At 40.8% G+C, this 14,675-nt stretch overlaps 1 protein-coding gene across 3 annotated transcripts in view; it reads left to right on the top strand.

Annotated features, from left to right (window-relative positions):
- The window catches only part of ADAM17 (ADAM metallopeptidase domain 17), a 50,511-nt gene that overhangs the window by 20,293 nt on the left and 15,543 nt on the right, over window positions 1–14,675 (top strand). Inside the window, exons 4-11 of one of the 3 annotated variants that reach the window (XM_066237260.1) lie at window positions 271–359; window positions 1,117–1,285; window positions 2,370–2,503; window positions 4,989–5,078; window positions 7,990–8,103; window positions 11,370–11,514; window positions 11,602–11,690; window positions 13,057–13,209. In XM_066237260.1, coding sequence (XP_066093357.1) covers window positions 271–359; window positions 1,117–1,285; window positions 2,370–2,503; window positions 4,989–5,078; window positions 7,990–8,103; window positions 11,370–11,514; window positions 11,602–11,690; window positions 13,057–13,209 — 983 coding nt within the window. Of the gene's footprint in view, window positions 1–270; window positions 360–1,116; window positions 1,286–2,369; window positions 2,504–4,988; window positions 5,079–7,984; window positions 8,104–11,369; window positions 11,515–11,601; window positions 11,691–13,056; window positions 13,210–14,675 lie in introns of those variants that run through there. The other 2 variants (XM_066237261.1, XM_066237262.1) reach the window with 2 other exon arrangements.

The raw sequence follows: 14,675 nt of genomic DNA, 5'->3' as shown, positions 1-14,675 counted from the left end.
ATATGTTGGTTTATTTTGTTCTATAACAGAATTCAGATCATTCTCACAAATAGCGGGAGGCAAAGAGACAGGTGTCAAAGAACTGGAATAGCAGCTTCTCCTGAGGATGGAGAAGCTGTCGCTGCTTGGGGTGTTTTCGTGATGGTGGGTCCTGCCACCCTCTTGGCAGGTGTACTCTGAGGAAGAGCTTTATTGATTTTTAATGGCAGTAGAGCATTATTTATTTTTTTGATATAAGTATTTTGTAATGAACAATATTTTTCTGTTAAGGTGAGCCTGACTCTAGGGTTATAGCCCACATAGGAGATGATGATATTACAATAAGGATCAACACAGATGGGGCGGAATATAATATAGAGGTAAATCTACACGTGAATTTTTATCTTACATATTTTTTTCAAATTTTTATTTTTATTAAATTTATTGGAGTAACATTGGTTAATGACCTAAATTTTAGGTGTACATTATAGTATGACTTATGTATACTCAATTGAATGCTTGCCAGTTGAAGTCTAGTCTCTGTCACCGTATATTTGACCTGGAAACATCCTTTAGTTCTAATTTACTGTGTCCTTGCAATATTGCAAGTGAAGATTTTTTAAAAACTGCTTTCCATGAAAGCGATGTTTTAGCCATATTGTTAAAAGTTTTTAGTCTTCTCATGAAAATATGTTCTTCCCTGTGAGTAAAACGGTGTTAAGGAAACTAAAATGGAAAGCACAGAATGAACCCTTATTTCGCTTTCATTGCTCTGTGCCCACTACCTGCAACAGCACCACACACAGTATTTATGTAAATATTTGTGAATTAATTAGTGAAAAAGGATGTGCATTTTCTCTTCTGGGTCTTCTAAAGAATTTTATAACTTGTGCAAAGTAATGTTCTTCACATACAGATGAAATCAAAGAATCAATAATCCATGTATTTACCAGCATAGAAACTCTGATAAAAATTGAAATGGTTTTTTGAAGGATTGTTTTTTTTGTTGTTTGTTTGTTTTGATAAAATGACTAGGTCGTTTTACTTACTGGACATGTTATCTACAAACAAGGATGCAAAAATTTACTATTTAGGAATTTTTATATTTTCCATCTCAATTATATTTTTCTATTTTAGCCACTTTGGAGACTAATTAATGATACTAAAGACAAAAGAATGTTAGTGTATAAATCTGAAGACATCAAGAATGTCTCCCGTTTGCAGTCTCCAAAAGTGTGTGGATACATAAAGGCAGAAGATGAAGATTTGCTTCCAGAAGGCCTGGTTGCCAGAGAGCCCCCTGGTGGTAAGACATAAAAAATGTGTTTCAAATAAGAAATGGGCATTACAGATGTCTTCTTAAGGGTAGTTGTTAATTGATTTTTTAAAAAGCATGCTTATCAAGTAAGTATAGTATTTGGCTTGAAAATAGTTTTGTTCAGAAAATTTTAAGTTAATTCTTTTGCCTATAATGTAAGAAATGAAAACAGTAGAAAACAATGGTAACAGTGAAAATTGGACTTAAAAAAGATTGGGGAAAGGGAAATTGAATAATCTGAGGAAAATATTTTTTATTTGAAGGAATTTAAAAATGACAAAATAATACTGTTGTAAAATAGATAAGTTTATAAAAAATTAGTTGGTAGCCAGAGAGGTCCATAATGTTTAGAAAGATGAAGGTTATCAGTGTTGGGACAGATCAATTTAGAGTTGTTTGAAAACAACCATCTTGGCCTGACTTGTGGTGCAGTGGATAAAGCATTGACCTGGAACGCTGAGGTTGGTGATTTGAAACCCCGGGCTTGCCTGGTCAGTGCACATACGAGAAGCAACTACTACAAGTTGTTCCTGCTCCTACCCCCCTTTCTCTCTCAGAAAAAAAAAAAGAAAACCATTTTGGAGAAATAGTCTACCGTTCTCTTTTATGAAAACCTTTGAAAATATTAGTAACATTTTAGTATGTAAATAAATTCTTAAACAATTTGGTTATTTGATAAGAAAAAATGTATTAACACAAACCAATTTTTAACATTTGATTATCTTGATATTTATACTACTACTTGGTTAATTCATGGGCTTCTAGAATAAAGTGAGAGTGTCATAGTCCAGTAATAAATAGGTGACTGCTTTGCTTTTAAGTACTTTTTAAAGTTGCCTCATTTAAAATATTAGAGACATTTTTTATTGGTTTTGAATTCCACAGTTTTAAAAGCTGTTTCACTTTTCTGTCTTCTTCCAAATTGTTTTTTTGTTGTTGTTCAAGATACCTGTCAGAAAACTAAACTCAAGTAAAGTTTGTTTCAAAAATATGCTAGACTTACAGTGTTACTATAAAAAAACTCCTTGTTTTGATGAATTTTGATTTAATAGTGCATACAAATTCATATTAGAGCTTGTTCATCGGGTGAAGAGAAGAGCCGACCCTAATCCCTTGAAGAACACGTGCAAATTATTGGTGGTGGCTGATCATCGCTTTTACCGACACATGGGCCGAGGGGAGGAGAGTACAACTACAAACTACTTAGTAAGTATTTGGTCCTGGAGAAGGCTGTTGGACAGAAACATTCATGTAGGCAGACAGGTTCTACTTAAGAGAATATTGCTCTACTTTGAAGCATACCAGATCTGTTTCAGATGCTGTATTATTTTGTAAAATATTTGAGGGCTATCATCTGAGATTCTTGTGTTAGTGCATGGAGATCCTAGTTTTAAATTTTTGAAAACCCATTTTACCTTTGAACTATTTTTTTTCTGCACATTAGACTTTTTATGCATATTAGGTTTAGGAAGAGTTCATTATATAGGTAGGCCTTTTTATACAAGTGAATCCTTTGAAAACATTACTGCTTGAATGGCAGTAATCTTACTGGTGACACATGTGAATATGTGCTCTAGAGTGTGTTTTATTTTTGCCTGTATTCATATTTCAGAGAAGATGGTAAGTTTGGTTTGTGTCCTAAAATAGCTCATTATTGGACTGTGACTGCATGAAACTGATGGGACTTTCCTGGTCATAAACAACTCTAGGGCTAAGCTGGGAAGGGAAGATTGCAGACTTGTTGACTCTGGATTTTTAAGCACTCACTGTTGTAATTTGAAAAGTCAAGGGAATCAGATTTCATTGGCATTTATTATTAGTATGACCTCATTTGTCATGATAATTTGGCATTGACCGAAACATTGTCTAGGAAATCAGAAAATGCAGCTATTCATGAACTAGAGCCTAGTGCAGTAAGCATGTCTTTCTCATTGCTTTGCTTTTCCCATTCTGTTTTATTCTGTTCCTATCCTCCCTCCCTCACCCTTCTTTCCCTTCTCTCCCATGTCAAGTGAAAGAAGTCATTGTGAAGTTAGTAGGAGCAGTGTGTGACATCATGGTAATTCTTCTAAGTAAGAGAGGTCTTTCTTGGAGAAGTTTCTTAGTGGAGCTTTGTATTAAGGGGTTCCCCTTAATTTACTCTTTGTTCATTACACCAAAAATATGAATATAACGAGAGGTTTAGTCTTAGAATTTGCATTTCTTAGCCTTATAGTTACTATAAGAGAATAGTTTCCTATCTATGACATGCTTTAAAGTTTTGCCTGAACAAAGCTCATGTACCTAGTTTGTTTGTTTATTCATTTTTTACAGGGACACAGATTAAGAGAGAGGGATACATAGGGGACAGACAGGAACGGAGAGAGATGAGAAGCATCATCAACCATCAGTTTTTCGTTGCGACACCGTAGTTGTTCGTTGATTGCTTTCTCATATGTGCCATGACCTGCGGGCCTTCAGCAGACTGAGTAACCCCCCGCTCAAGCCAGTGACCTTGGGTCCATGCTAGTGAGCTTTTTGCTCAAGCCAGATGAGCCCGTGCTTAAGCTGGTAACCCCGGGGTCTCGAACCTGGGTCCTTCCGCATCCCAGTCCTATGCTCTATCCACTGTGCCACCTCCCGGTCAGGCTCATGTACCCAGTTTTGAATAATAAAAAATTCTCTTTGAGAAGAGAATTAGGTAATGGGCATTTTGTTCTTAGGTAGTGTGAACGTCATTGGCCATCACACTATCCCTCTCCACCCACCCACCTTACCTGCTTCAGACGTCAGTGCAGGAGAGAGGTGGAGTGTGAAACCTCTTTCCTCTAGCTCTCTCCTCCCCTGGTCTTCAGTGCTGACCTCTGCCCAGGGAGGGCCAGGGAGTGGGCTGAGTACCGGGCACTGCTGCTTTCCTGTTTCTGAGGAAAGCGTTTGAGGAACTTTCCAAGAGATAGAGCGAGGACAGAATACTTCATAGAGGAGAATATTGGTAAATTGATCGACTTAACTTTAATTTTTGTAGTTGACTGGAATGGCCTTTTTTTTAAAAAAGCCTGTTACTTGGGCCTGACCAGGCGGTGGCACAGTGGATAGAGCGTCAGACTGGGATGTGGAGGACCCAGGTTCGAGACCCCGAGGTCGCCAGCTTGAGCATGGGCTCATCTGGTTTGAGCAAAGTTCACCAGCTTGGACCCAAGCTTGCTGGCTTGAGCAAGGGATTACTCGGTCTGCTGAAGGCCCACAGTCAAGGCACATATGAGAAAACAATCAATGAACAACTAAGGTGTTGCAGTGAAAAACTGATGATTGATGCCTCTCATCTCTCTCTGTTCCTGTCTGTCTGTCCCTACCTATCCCTCTCTCTGACTCTCTCTCTCTGTAAAAAAAAAAAAAAGCCTGTTAGTATTTTGGTTCCAATATGCAATTAAGTACTTGAATTTGCAGTAAGGTATACTGCTGTTTATTCTGGTAACAGCACTTTATTTGAGGCTAGGATTCATTTCTTTGTTAGCTCTGTCAATGATAAAGAATAACATCTTATGCTCGTTTTTATAATTGGTAGAAACTTTTATAACAGCATTTTCTCTAAACTGATATTTTTCTCTCCGTAGGATTTGTTACGTTACAAAGAGTAGTAAAGATATACCTAATGTCTCTCTCTCTTTCTCTCTCTCACTCTCTCTTGTCGTCCCCCCCCCTATATACACAGATAGAGCTTATTGACAGAGTTGATGACATCTATCGGAACACTTCCTGGGACAACGCGGGTTTTAAAGGTTATGGAATACAGATAGAGCAGGTATTTATCAATGGATGTGGCTTAGATTACTCAGCTGAGTTATGTGGTATAAATATTTGTCACATTCATACCCCAGAATTTATCTTCAAATGTAATCATAAATAAATATTTTAAAATGCCAGTAATTTTTTTTTTAGGTGAGAGGAGGGGAGATATCCAGTAATTCCTTTTTTTTTTTTTTTTTTTTTTTTTGTATTTTTCTGAAGTTGGAAACGGGGAGGCAGTCAGACAGACTCCCACATGTGCCCGACCGGGATCCACTCGGCACGCCCACCAGGGGGCAATGCTCCACCCACCTGGGGCATTGCTCTGTTGCAACCAGAGCCATTCTAGTGCCTGAGGCAGAGGCCACAGAGCCATCCTCAGTGCCTGGGCCAACTTTGCTCCAATGGAGCCTTGGCTGCGGGAGGGGAAGAGAGAGAGACAGAGAGGAAGGAGAGGGGGAGGGGTGGAGAAGCAGATGGGCACCTCTCCTTGTGTCCCCTGGCCGGGAATCGAACCCGGGACTCCTGCGTGCCAGGCCAGCGCTCTACCACTGAGCCAACTGGCCAGGGCCGCCAGTAATTCTTATAAATTATACAGTGTTTTTGATATTAATTTATAGATTATGAAGTTTTCTGTTCTTAAACTTGTTTTAGGCGGAAAGCCTTTTTTCTGCTATAATTCTCCTTTCTCTGAACTCATGGCCTTTTTATCCCCTGCATTATTTTGTATTTGGTTTACGTCCTTAGTTAGAATCCTAGCACATAGTAATGAATCCTTAGAAAATATGCTCAAAACTACTGTGTACATTATAAGGCATTTGTACGTACAAAACCATTAACTCTCGCCTGACCTGTGGTGGCGCAGTGGTTAAAGCGTCGACCTGGAAATGCTGAGGTCGCCAGTTCGAAACCCTGGGCTTGCCTGGTCAAGGCACATATGGGAGTTGATGCTTCCAGCTCCTCCCCACCTTCTCTCTCTGTCCCTCTCTCCTCTGTCTCTCTCTGTCCCTTTCTCTCTCCTCTCTAAAATGAATAAATAAAATTAAAAAAAAAAACAAAAAACCATTAACTCTCTTTTCCTTCAAATCTCCTGATTTCTTGTAATCCCTTAATAGAGTATATACAGCCATGATGGGTTTTTTTTGTTTGTTTGTTTTATTTTTTTTATATATATATATTTTTTTGTATTTTTCTGAAGCTGGAAACGGGGAGAGACAGTCAGACAGACTCCCGCATGCGCCCGACTGGGATCTACCCGGCACGTCCACCAGGGGCGAGGCTCTGCCCACCAGGGGGCGATGCTCTGCCCCTCCGGGGCGTTGCTCTGTTGCGACCAAAGCCACTCTAGCGCCTGGGGCAGAGGCCATGGAGCCATCCCCAGCGCCCGGGCCATCTTTGCTCCAATGGAGCCTTGGCTGCGGGAGGGGAAGAGAGAGACAGAGAGGAAGGGGGGGGCGGGGGTGGAGAAGCAAATGGGCAGTTCTCCTATGTGCCCTGGCCGGAAATCGAACCTGGGTCCCCCGCACGCCAGGCCGACGCTCTACCGCTGAGCCAACCGGCCAGGGCTTACAGCCATGATGTTTTAATGTTATCTTAATATCTTATGATAAAAATTATTCCAAATTGATGACACAGATTAAAAGGGCTATTCTGAAATTGGGTATTGCTTTGGACAAACACTTTGATATTGTTTTTCTTTTCTAGGCTTTTTGTACTAAATTAACCATGTTCTTACAGGTTCTGTAGATAGAATTTAGAGATTAAAAAAATACTCGGAAGTATATACATCATTCTTATCAATGTAAAGCTTTTATAGTACTTGCATAAAACTAAAAGAATTTTTTCCTTTTCTATTCCTTTACTTGCATTTTCTTTTTTTTAAAAGTTATTATTTGAATAGGTAACATATACATGATACAAAAGCCAGTGAAAAGTAAGTCTTCTCAATTTCTGCCCACTGTAAAACAAGTTTCTTCCCCCAGAGATATTCATGTCACTAGTTTCATGTGTATTTTTTCAGAGATATTTTATGCATGCATAGCATGTGTGTATGTGTGTATATTTGACATGTGGTGGTACACTATACTCTTTGGATTGTGCTTTTTCATTTCATGAATATGTCGGTGATTATCCCATTATGTTACACATCAAGTTGCCTCACTTGTTTAAAAAGCTGCAACTTGTTCAATTTTTAGGGGACCAGTAAATAAAGCTCTTTTTGCTTTAGAACTTTGAACCAATTGGAAAAAGTGGGTGTGACAGGAGATAAGAACATCCACTTCTTTACTAACAGATGGATTGGAAGGTGTGGGTTAGATGTGCAGTCACAGCAGGCTTCCTGCTTCATCCCAGAATTGACCATGGCCACCTAGCACTGAAGCTGCAGAGCCCACCCAGTGACCTCACCATGTGGTGGCAGAGCAGCCCAGGATGCGACTTCTGCAGCAGGCAGGGCCAGAGAGGTGCCAGAAGTCACCATGCTGAGCATGGCTTTGTTCCTTACTTGTTTTAAGCAGAATTACTATGTATTTGTAGTACATGCACAAGGCATGGCCATTCTTTATACTCTTCTATTCCGGTGGTATACAGTGATGTACGTCTTATTGTTCTAAATCTCTGCATCACTGACTATAATTTCAATTATTTTGGGCTTATGGAACCTAAGTTCTCATTTTTTTCAACTGAATAGAAGAGTTTTTGGAAGTACATTTATAAATTTATAAATCATTCATTGTCATGTTTCCATATCATATGTTTCTCACTTTGCTTTTAAACATTGAATATTTAGAGCTGAAGAATTTTATGGAATTTTGGTTTCAAAACATTTTTTTCTAGAATCGTAGTCTTTTATTGACTAAAAAATGCAGTATTCAGAGTCTGTGACTTTTCTTTGAGGTGTTCTGAGTGTATTATCTCTTTAAGTATAGATTCGCATTCTCAAGTCTCCACAAGAGGTAAAACCTGGTGAAAAGCACTATAATATGGCAAAAAGTTATCCAAATGAAGAAAAGGATGCTTGGGACGTGAAGATGTTGCTTGAGGTAGGTTGTGGAACGCTAGGTGTGATGCTGTGTGATTTCTGCGGTGTGGGTCGGGTCTGCGTTAGCGAAGTGGGTAGCAGAAGCTCTGCTTGGAGACCAGGAGCAGTCCCCCACAGACCAGCAGTCTTGTTCCCTGCAGCAGGGCCGACGGCAGGGTAGGCAGAAGCGCTTCGCAGACTGAGACTGCTCAAACACACCTTATGCCTGATGTCTGGGGAAGTAATGGGACTTTTTTTTTTATGTTTATTTTATTGATGGCGGGGGTGGGGGGGAGAGACAGGAACATCAATCTTCCTGTATGTGCCCTGACTGGGGAGCAAACTAGCAACCTCTGTGCTTCAGGATGATGCTCTAACCAGCTGAGCTATCAGGCCAGGGTGTAATGGGACTTTAGAAAATTGGTTGCTAACCAATATATAAATTTTCATGCCATTGTATTTGTTCAGGTCTCTTAGAAACTTTTCAGTGACTCTCTTAGGTCAGTAATGGTCTAACGGTGTGGAAATGAATCAGGCGGTAGAAATATAACTTAGAGATTTGGAAGTTCTGTTCAAGAATTTAACATTTTTGTTCAAGAATTTAAAATTTTTATGTTTTATTCTGGTAGTAAATCTAAAGGTAATTAACCTAAACACCCTGTGCCATATGGATCTTGGCCTCCACAGGATATGATTTACCCTGTTTGCCACATGATTTCAGTGTCTGAGTTGGTGTATACTACAGCTTTGTAAAATGACCTCCTATGAAATGATAGTGTTTATCTTTCAGTAGGTTGGTAATGTATTAGTTTCTTGGTGCTCTAACAAATTACCCCAAATTTAGCAGCTTTAAACAACACTTTACTTATCTAGTCATTCTAATGGGTTAGTCCAGCTCAGTGTGGTTCTGGTAGGTGTCTCAAAAGGCTGAGATCCAGTTTTCAAAGCCTGAGTAGAATTACGGGATGTTATCAACTCTTTTTTATTTTTTTTATTTATTCATTTTAGAAAGGAGAGAGAGAGGGAGAGAGAGAGAGGAGAGAGAGACAGAGAGGAGGAGGAAGCAGGAAGCATCAACATGTGCCTTGACCAGGCAAGCCCAGGGTTTCGAACCGGCGACCTCAGCATTTCCAGGTTGATGCTTTATCCACTGCGCCACCACAGGTCAGGCGGGATGTTATCAACTCTTGATTCAGTTTGAGATCCATCCAGTGCTCTGTGTAGGGTACTAACATACCTTGTCTACTTTGACTCACTAGCTATCCCAAAATAGCACCATTACTCTTCTAAAAAAACTCAGCCCCCCCAAAAAGAGAGAAGAGACAGAGACTTGGCGCATGTGTATTAGTCTGTTAGGACTGCTGATAACAAAGTACCACAGACTAGTGGCTTAAACAACAGAAATTTATTTTCTTATGGTTCTAGATCCTGGAAGTCTAAGATCATGCTGTTGGCTAGGTTGGTGTCTTCTGAGGTCTGTCTTTTTGGCTTGTAGATGGCTGTCTACTCCCTGTGTCCTCACACTTTGTTCCTTCTCTGTTTGTACTCCAGTCTCTACTTACAAGGGCACCAGTTAGATTGGATTAGGCCCACCCATATGACCTCCTTTTATCTTAATTACCTCTTTAAAGGTCCCATCTCCAAATACAGTGACATTCGCAGGTACTGATGGTTAAGACTTCAACATATCAATTTGGGGGGGACAGTTCAGCCCATAACAGCAAGGTTAAATGACTCGTTCCTGGTTAGTTATAGAACTTTTAATGGCAGCCAGAATTGAGTGGCCAGATGTCCTGACTCCTAGGACAGCTGCACTAACGCACCTGTCTGCTTTTCGGTGGGAGGAACCAAGGACCCCTTGACACACTACAGGTGCTACTCCAGTTTTCTTCGCTCAGGCATTAGCAGAATCCCAGAAGCCTCGCCCTGTTGCCATAAACTGTCAGAATCCCAATGTGGCCATACCTTATCCCTCATATAGGGCTTTTCTGCTCATTTTAAGCATTTTAAAAATCAAGGTCTTTTTAAATTGGAGACTATGGGTTGTTACTGTAGAGCAGAAGTCGGGAACCTTTTTGGCTGAGAGAGCCATGAATGCCACATATTTTAAAATGTAATTTCATGAGAGCCGTACAACAACCTGTGTACGTTACGCATTATCCAATAAAAATTTGGTGGTGTTCTCGAGGACAGCTGTGATTGGCTCCAGCCACCCGCAACCATGAACATGAGAGGTAGGAAATGAATGGATTGTAATACATGAGAATGTTTTATATTTTTAACATTTTTTTTATTAAAGATTTGTCTGCGAGCCAGATGCAGCCATCAAAAGAGCCACATCTGGCTTGCAAGCCATAGATTCCCGACCCCTGCTGTAGAGGTTTTTGAAGGAAACATATATATGGAGTCCTTTTAAGGAAATAAAATATCCTCCCAAAGCACCAGTGCTGACTTAAATGGAATTTAATCTTAGTTTTTTGTAGCAGAAAACTAAGTATATATGCTTTAGTGTAAGTTTACATTTATAATTCCTATACATTGTAAAACCAAAGCAAACTTTAAAAAAAAACAAAAAACAATTGGCCTGACTAGGCAGTAGCATAGTGGATAGACCACCAACCTGGGACGCTGAGGACTCAGGTTTGAATCCCTGAGGTCTCCAGCTTAAGCAAAGGCTGAGCACCTTGAGCCACGGGGTCGCCGGTTTGAGTGTGGGATCATAGATGTGACCGCATGGTCACTGGCTCAGCTGGAGCCCCCTGGTCAAGGCCTATATGATTAGCAATCAGTGAATAACTAAAGTGCTGCAACTATGAGTTGATGTTTCTCATCTTTGTCCCTTCTTGTCTCTGTCTTTCAAAAAAAAACCCCAAAAACGAAAGATCAAAAACTGCAAAACCAGTAGACTCCTTGAACTACTTTGGAAACATGCTTTGGGGCGAGGCGCTGAGACCCCCGGAAGAGGCATCCCAGCACTGAGGCTGACAGATTTGGAGTGCTCCCGGGGCTGGGCTGCACGCTCCCACACCAACCCGCTTAGATTCCTAGGGTTGCTATAAAAAGCTCCAGCTTTTCCCTTTTGTGCCCTTTTCCTGCCACTACTGTTTCGATGGCAGTCTGCTCCTCACCTGTGCAGGTGGGTGGCCGAGAGCTGCGGGCATGGAGCATTGTCCCGCACGATTTGGTTCAGCCCTGCAATCATACGGTACTGTTCAGGAATATGTGTTTAAAACATCTTTCATAGGCCGTCATTGTTAATCTAATTAAGAATACTTTTCTTTTATAAAGCAATTTAGCTTTGATATAGCTGAGGAAGCATCTAAAGTCTGCCTAGCACACCTTTTCACGTACCAGGATTTTGATATGGGAACTCTTGGATTAGCTTATGTTGGTTCTTCCAGAGCAAACAGTCATGGAGGTGTTTGTCCAAAGGGTAAGTTTCCGTTTTATTGTGGGAATAGTAGGCCGATGGCTTATATTGTAATTCTATACTGAATAATTTGTTTTCTTTCTCCTTTAGCCTATTATAGTCCAATTGGAAAGAAGAATATTTATTTGAATAGTGGTTTGACCAGCACAAAAAATTATGGTAAAACCATTCTTACAAAGGTATGTTCTTTTGTTTTTTAAAAGGATGGATTTTTAGTTTACTGTAGTTGTATATTGATGTAGGTATCTTCTAAGAGAGTAATACTGAGGATTTTTTTGTTTCTGCCTAAGAAAACACATGTTCTTTGGTGGAAAATATGAAAACAAAAGGCATAAAGAAGAAAATAAAAATTCTCTGTTAAACTTCTTTGAGACCTATCTGGTTCATTGTTTCTCCCTAAGATGTCCCCTGTGGAGCCCTTCCGCTGCCCATGCTCTGTGGTCCTTGTTTCCTGGCCTTGCAGTGTGGCTGGTGTCTGAAGACACTCTGGACTCATCTCATGGGCCCACGTTCTGCCTCTTCTATTAAAAAGATTTTTTTTTAATTTATTGATTTTAGAGAGAAGAGAGAGAGGGAGAAAGAAGCATTGTCTTGTTCCGCCCATTTATGCATTCACTGGTTGATTCCTGTATGAGCCCTGATCAGGGATCAGTTTGACAGCCTTGGTGTATCGGGATGATGCTCTAACCAACTGAGCTACAAGGCCAGGGCTGTTCTCTTCTTGACTTATACCATCATTTTGGTATAAATCCCCTATATGCTCCTAAGAAATGGTACCTGGAGGCAGACTCTTGACATTTTGCATATCTGAAAATGTCTTTATCCTACTTTTAAATTTGATTGATCATTTAACTAGTATATTTCCAGTTCTTTCCACATTTGAAGGCATTGCTCCATTGTCCTTTAGTGTTTTGTGTCACTATTAAGGAGTCTGAAGTCATTCCAATTTTATATGCTTTATATGTGACCTGTTTTTTCCCTCTGGAAAATTTTAGGATCTTGTTGCCCAGATATATCCATTAGGAATGTGTTAGATATTCCAGAAAGCCCACAGAACAGAAAATCCAGTAACTAGTGACTTAAATAAGGAGATATTTGCCTCAGTTGAGAAGTTCATGGATAGCACTCTGCAGTGCAGCAGTAGTTCAGATGCTCTGGTGTCCAGATCCCCACTGTTGCCGGCCATTTGAAGCAGAAGGCCTTTGTCCACATGCTTATCAGCTCATGGTCACAAGGTGTTCCCTGCTGTGTCACAGAAAGGAAGACAAAGGGAGTATCCTCTCTTTATTTTGAAAAGCTAACTTGGAAGCCCACCCACTGGCTTCTGTTACTCTTTCAGCTGACAGTCATGTGACATGGCTGCCCAAACCCTCGAGGGAATGGGGAAGGTGGCATTTTCAGCCAAGTACCTTGTAGCCTGAGCAGAGTTAAGGATTCTTTCAGGATCTGATTAACCAGGACACTATTTAAGACAGCAGGGCCCACTTGCCAAAGCTGATGATGGTGGGTATTGGGAAATGATGTTTTCTTTTCATGATCTTTAAGGAGGCTGACCTAGTTACAACTCATGAGTTGGGGCACAATTTTGGAGCAGAACATGATCCAGATGGAATGGCAGAATGTGCCCCAAATGAAGACCAGGGAGGGAAATTCGTGATGTATCCCATAGCTGTGAGTGGAGACCATGAGAACAATAAGGTATGTGTCTATTCGAGCTTCTTTGTGTAGTTAGGAAAGAAAGTGGCTACTTAATAATAATCAGAGCTCAGGAAAGGTACATTCTTGGGGGTGGATTGCAAATTACAAAGTACCTTAAAACTTAGTTTTGTGTGTGGAGTGCAATGTGGTCCATTTCAATCTGGTTAAAGCAATTGTTTGGGCTGTTTGTTACCCAGATTAACTGTGGATTGGAGCTGTATGGAACATTAGTAATAGTGTTGGCTTGTGTTGGAGTTGTAGACTACAGGTCTTTAAGTTGAAACTTCTGTCATTTCATTGACAAGTTCATTCATTTAAACTCAACAGTAGTTCACAATTTGCATGTTTTCATAAACTTTGCAACAAAATACAGAATTCATGAGATTCTAAGCTTCCTGTTGGAGGGCCCTTGTCTTTCCTGTTCAGGCTCTGTCTCCAGTGTCTGGCAGGGTTTTCTGGCTCAGGGTAAAAGTGTGTGGAGTACATCTACGAACAAGTTACTACTGAGGGTTTCTGACAGAGGACACTAGTTGATTTGGGGTATTGTACAATTGCAGAGACTATAAGAGTGGCTGTGATTGGCCTGACCTGTGATGGCGCAGTGAATAAAGCGTCAACCTGGAAGCTTGAGGTTGCCGGTTTGAAACCCTGGGCTTGCCAGGTCAAGGCACATATGGGAGTTGATGTTTTCTGCTCCTCCCCCTTCCCTTCTTTCTCTCTCTCTCTCTCTCTCCCTCCTCCTTCTCTAAAAAAAAAGAGTGGCTGTGACTACCTAGAACAGGGGTCCCCAAACTTTTTACACAGGGGGCCAGTTCACTGTTCCTCAGACCATTGGAGGGCCGGACTCTAAAAAAAACAACTGAACAAATCCCTATGCACACTGCACATATCTTATTTAAAGTAAAAAAACAAAATGGGAACAAACACAATATTTAAAATAAAGAACAAGTAAATTTAAATCAACAAACTGACCAGTATTTCAGAACTATGGGCCTTTTGGCTAATGAGATGGTCAGTGTCTGGTTCCATATTTTTCACTGCTATCCATAACAAGTGATACGATGTGCTTCTGGAGCCCTGACGTGTGCGTCCCGCGTCACCGTAAGTAGTACTGTACGTGAGTGACGCTCCGCTTTGTAGCGCTGCCACATACTGTGCTCCTCTCACCACCAATGAAAGAGGTGTCCCTTCCGGAAGTGCGGCGGGGGCCAGATAAATGGCCTCAGGGGACCGCAGTTTGGGGACCCCTGACCTATATGCTGAACTAACTGTCCATAGCTGTCAGGTCCTTTCATTGGACCTAGAGTTAAAGGCAGTGCTCAGTGCGGGGCAAACCCGCTGCCGCCACCAAGGAAAGCGGGCTGGTGGTGGGGTGCAGCTAAGAGAACTCTGTAGAGCCACACTCTTAACATCATCAACAGTTAATTGAAAGATCTTTTTATAAAGTCCAGTTAGTGTTAGGATAT

The sequence above is a fragment of the Saccopteryx bilineata genome, chromosome 6 (genome assembly GCF_036850765.1).
Source record: "Saccopteryx bilineata isolate mSacBil1 chromosome 6, mSacBil1_pri_phased_curated, whole genome shotgun sequence".
Lineage (NCBI taxonomy): Eukaryota > Metazoa > Chordata > Mammalia > Chiroptera > Emballonuridae > Saccopteryx > Saccopteryx bilineata.
This window is presented reverse-complemented; position numbering and strand designations above follow the sequence as displayed.